This window comes from Equus asinus, chromosome 23, assembly GCF_041296235.1.
Source record: "Equus asinus isolate D_3611 breed Donkey chromosome 23, EquAss-T2T_v2, whole genome shotgun sequence".
Taxonomy (NCBI): Eukaryota; Metazoa; Chordata; class Mammalia; order Perissodactyla; family Equidae; genus Equus; species Equus asinus.
Window position 1 is genome coordinate 53,102,033 of NC_091812.1, and position 5,036 is coordinate 53,107,068.

At 42.3% G+C, this 5,036-nt stretch overlaps 1 protein-coding gene across 1 annotated transcript; it reads left to right on the plus strand.

The window, feature by feature from the left end:
- Positions 1-3,237: 3,237 nt before the first annotated feature.
- LOC106824688 (interferon omega-2-like) lies at positions 3,238-3,825 on the plus strand. Its single transcript, XM_014831126.3, has one exon. The coding sequence runs from the start codon at positions 3,238-3,240 to the stop codon at positions 3,823-3,825; it is 588 nt and encodes a 195-aa protein (XP_014686612.3).
- The last annotated feature ends 1,211 nt before the right edge of the window (positions 3,826-5,036 follow it).

The window sequence follows — 5,036 nt, forward strand, 5'->3', positions numbered from 1 at the left end:
CCAGCGTCCGGCACTGAAACACAGTAAAGACGAGGAGCCCCGCCCACGTACGTACGCCCAAGGACCTAGGAAAGAACCCGGGAGCTCATCTGTGACTCTCTTTAGACCTTTCCACGTCTCATTCCACTAGGAGGCTGTACCAGACGCAGGACTCTAGCTCAAAAAATCTAAGCAGACGCATGTCTAGAAATGTGAAGACGTTTAAAGTCAGCAACAGCTTGAGAACTTGGAAGGAGAACAGAGATGTGTAAAGCATCCACTGGAACGGTGGCAGGTGCTCAGAAGGTGGAACAATACAAAGGGGCAGCAGTGAGTCAACTGTTTCTCCAGATCCTTCTGATTCAGAGGATGAGAAGATTGAAGTGGATGCTGAGAGCACAGAGTTCCCCTACGGCGACACGGCCAATTAGCAGTGTCCCCAGGATGGGTGACACTGATAGCACAGCAGCCTGCAGAGTATTGGAAAGGACGAGGGTTACCCTAGTGCCAGCTGCAAACTTCCATTTCAAGTGGCAGAAAAATCTACTCCTTATACCTATTTAAAAGGGATTCTGTCTACTTTTCCTTAGAACTTGAAGTCAGTGAGTTCAATTGATTCATACCGCACCCTATTGCTATGCAAAACAATCGACACCAATCCTTTGGTCCTGAAGTGGAAGTCAGGGTTCTTTGTCTTCTCACTCTCCTTGCTCTACTGATTTCACGCTGTGGCTGCTTGTGGGTTCATAAATCTCATGTCCACTTCTATCCTTCACTTCTTTTAACAGATTACTTCCAGGAAAGTCATTCTCTTAAATCTCCTTAAGGTTTTGGATCTTTGGTACCTTCAGGATAATCCACCCCTCCAGATTTATATTTCTCTACAAACAGTTGTATAAACAAATATAATCCAAATAGGGTTATTGAGAAGATTAAGATTTTAGAACAGTGGCTGGTCCATGGTTAGCATGCAATAAATTTCAGTGTTATCATTTTTAAATATCATTATTATCCAGATTTAGAGCAGAATCTTTTAGCACCATCCAATTTCCTTTCTCATAATTCTAGATTTCTAGAGGCAATCTTTCCATTGTCCGAGTGGTTGATCAACTAGGTGGAGAGCTCAGGCAAGGGCTGATACCTCCTATCCTGCCAGACAGAGTTAGTGTTCTAGCAACTGAGGGTCTGGTTGCCAGTCTCTGTGAGCTGGTTGGTGAGACTTCCTTCTCTCCTCAGAGCTGATCACAAGTGGATTAAATGAAACAAACATCAGATGGCTGGTCTTGCAAAGCTGAAGGCAGGCCATTGACCCAAGAGTTGGTCTTTGAGCTTCTGGCAGAAGCGGCTATTGTCCTGCGTTTGTGTTGTTCAACAGTGGCCCTCGTTCTTCCCCTCCGCCACACCCTGCTCCCCAACTTTGCTGCACTGAATTTTGCTAACTTAGAATATGTCATTTCATCAGCAGAAAAGTCACTTCTCTTTTTTCACTTTCATGACATTCAGAATTACGTTTGTTTAATTTTTTCCCACAAAGAACTGTCAAGTTTTGCTTTCTAGGAAAGTTGAAATGAGAAACAAAAAGTCTGAAGTCTTGAAAATCGTACAGAAAAATAGCCCAGGCCTTTTGCCGTTCTTTCACTTCTCTTGTTCATGTTAACCTCGGGATGAAACAGAAAGCAATACAGCAGCAGGACGACAGACTGCCCAGGAAAGCACTATGTAAAAAATAAGTTATTGAAATAATTTTTGTTTTCAAATTTTAAAATGAAATATCATGCATAAGTAAAGTAAAGAAGGCGTTTCTCTCTGACATAACAGTCTGGGCCTTACTGCTCTGCATTCTGAGCATGAGACAGAAATGGATGAGCAAAGAAGCCCAACAGTTGAATGAACAACAGACGGTCACTAGTTTCCATAATGTAAGTTTCTACTGGAAGATGTCATCCTTCAATCCCCTGTGCCCAGCTCAGACATTTTGAGCATAACAAGTGTTCAATAGTTTAAGTAAAAAAGTTGAACAATAAAAGCTATAATTGGCAAAATAAAAATTATTTGCCTACTAAAGGTGAAATGATGACAATTTGGTAATTCCGCCACCTCCTTAGAGAAAACGAACTTTTACTCTCAGCACCTGAGGGCTGTTGACTCTTGATACCTGGGGCCTCAGGTCAGGAGAAGAGGAGGTCACCACTGAGAACTCGGGTCCTTCACACACTCTAGGAGCCAGGGCCAGGGCCCTGGAAGATTGATTGTTCCACGAACAAAGAAACAAACCCCTCCTCAGTAGGGGAATTCGAAAGTCCTCAGGATGTGGTGAGCCTGTCCCCAGGGAGTGAGTCCAGGAGAGTTTGGGTTGAGGACACTGTCACTCCAGACGAAAAGTGTTACTAGATGTGATAAATACCTTTTCAGTGAGGTGGTACTGAGAAAATACGATTACCTTGGAATTAGAATCTCCACACCTACATGCACCAGAAAAGGACCAGGATTCCTGCTGGGGGTATTGGCACAGCCTGAGGAGCACTACAGACTGGTTACAAAATGGCGCAAAGAAAGGGCAATGTCTGTATCAGTCCGGACCTTGTGGACCCAGTGAAGTATAACCACGTGGACCTGCATGAATGTATTCTAGAAAGAAGAGAAACATTGGAGAAGCTCATTCACTTGTAATCATCAGTCACAGCTGTGAATAAAACAGTAAATAAAACTCGGTCATTTGTTCTAAAGAGCTTGTTTACCATATGTAGTCTGGTAAGTACCTAACAAAATGCAGAAACCTCTAGGGCTGAGGGAGACACTCTCCATATGTAAAGTAAGGAGGGTAAAATCATAGTCCAAAATCAAGGCCCAATATTGTCCTTCACACAGAGAATAGCAATTTTGTATATTAAAAAATGCACATGAGTATGTGTGTGTATGAGTGTTTACATACCTGCATACACTTCAGGCTTTAGGACAAAGAACTTTCTCATTTGATTAATGAGTATCCATTTGGATTGGCACATCTGAAGCTTACTGGGAAAATTAAACTTCTATTGCAAAACTATAGTTTGGATTGATGACGTCTTCTTAGACCACATGGAGAATACATAAATGAAAACAAAAAAGGAAGTAAAAGTGTAGAGAAATGTTTAGAAAATGAAAATAATTGTGTTCCCTATTTAATGGCCATGCTTGGAAAGAATGTCATCAGAGAACCTCGGGTCCAAGGTTCAGAGACACCCAGCTCAGCCAGCCAGCAGCACCCTCGTTTTCCCCATGGCCCTCCTGCCCTCTCTGTTGACGGCCCTGGTGGTGATCAGCTATGGTCCTGGTGGAGCTCTGGGCTGTGACCTGCCTCACAGCCACATCCTGGTTAGCAGGAAGAACTTCGTGCTTCTGGGTCAAATGAGGAGAATCTCCTCCATAATCTGTCTGAAGGACAGAAAAGACTTCAGGTTCCCCCAGGACATGGTGGATGGCAGGCAGTTCCAGAAGGTCCAGGCCATCTCTGTCCTCCACGAGATGCTCCAGCAGACCTTCAACCTCTTCCACACAGAGCGCTCCTCTGCTGCCTGGAACACGACCCTCCTGGACGAACTCTGCACTGGACTCCTTCGGCAGCTGGAAGACCTGGACACCTGTTTGGAGCAGGAGATGGGAGAGGAAGAATCTGCCCTGGGAACTGTGGACCCTACACTGGCCGTGAAGAGGTACTTCCGGGGGATCCATCTCTACCTGAAAGAGAAGAACTACAGTGACTGTGCCTGGGAGATTGTCAGAATGGAAATCATGAGATCCTTCTCTTCATCAGCAAACCTGCAGGGAAGATTAGGAATGAATGATGAAGGTCTGAGGTCACCTTGAAATGATTCTTCTTGACTACTGTGCCGTGTCACCCTTGCACCTGTCTTTGGTCATTTCGAAAGTCTCTTATTTCTGCTTTAGTCACAGAACTTATTGAGTTAATTCAGCTAATACTTTGTCAGTTATATTAAGCAAGAATATTTTTAAAATATTTAGCTCCAGGGTCCCTAAGAGATGACTCCTTTGGTATTATTTATTTATTTATTTATTTATTTATTTATTTATTTAATTTCCATTCCTTCTTACATCTATGATATTTATAATATTTAGAAATTATATATATAATTATGTGTTCATCTTTACATTGTATTAAATTTTGCAAAATATATTTACCTTTCCATGTTATTAAATCTGCATTTTGTTTTATTTATTAAATTCTTATTAAAGAAAACTTCTTCAATTTGTTTATTTTAAAATAAAAAGTCCAAACCATCATTTTGTACACAATATGGAGGCATAGAGGGTGAAATTTATTTACTCATGCATTCCATTCATATTATACATATAAATTGAGTATCTAAATGACAAATTGTGTAATTGCTGGCAAGAAATATAGGTGAATAAAGCAAATACACTTCCTGCTATGTCAAACTCTTGAGTCTTACAGGGAAGGAGACATAAAAACATCCTAATGTTTATTTTATTTCAATTAAATTAAACACTGCAAAGAGAAGTACAGGAAAATGATGTTCTCACACCAGAAGTTTTAGGTACAAATGATGCTGGAAAGGAAAAACAATATTAGATGTCCTCTCAAAGGTGCCTGGGAGATATATAAGTGCAGAGGTCTTATCAGCAGTTGGGAATATGGGTCTAGAATTTACAAAAATGCCATGGGTGCAGGTACTAATTTGGGATTCCTTACTGTGTATCTGGGCAGGAGGGCATGGGATGGATGTGTCACCTATAATAGAGTGGACGATGAGGAGAGGACCTAAACAGTCCTGCAGACCCTCAACAGTTAAGGTTGGGCAGAGGAGAGTCTGCAATGAGCACTGAGGCCGAGTGGCCAGTGCAGTTAGAAGGACACGTGGGGACGGACAGGGGAGACTACTGAAGGGAAGACTGTGTTTAAAAGACAGAGTAGCACTTGCAGGGCAGGTGTGGACTGAAGTGTCCCAGTGGACCTGAAAACAGACGCCGCTGGGGACCTGAGCAGGATCTGGGTTAGCAGAAATAATGGGACAGAAACCAGATGGGAGTAGATTGAA

What these genes read in the sequence shown, in the direction of transcription:
- LOC106824688 (XM_014831126.3), top strand. Translation starts at nt 3,238, where the DNA reads ATGGCCCTCCTGCCCTCTCTGTTGACGGCCCTGGTGGTGATCAGCTAT.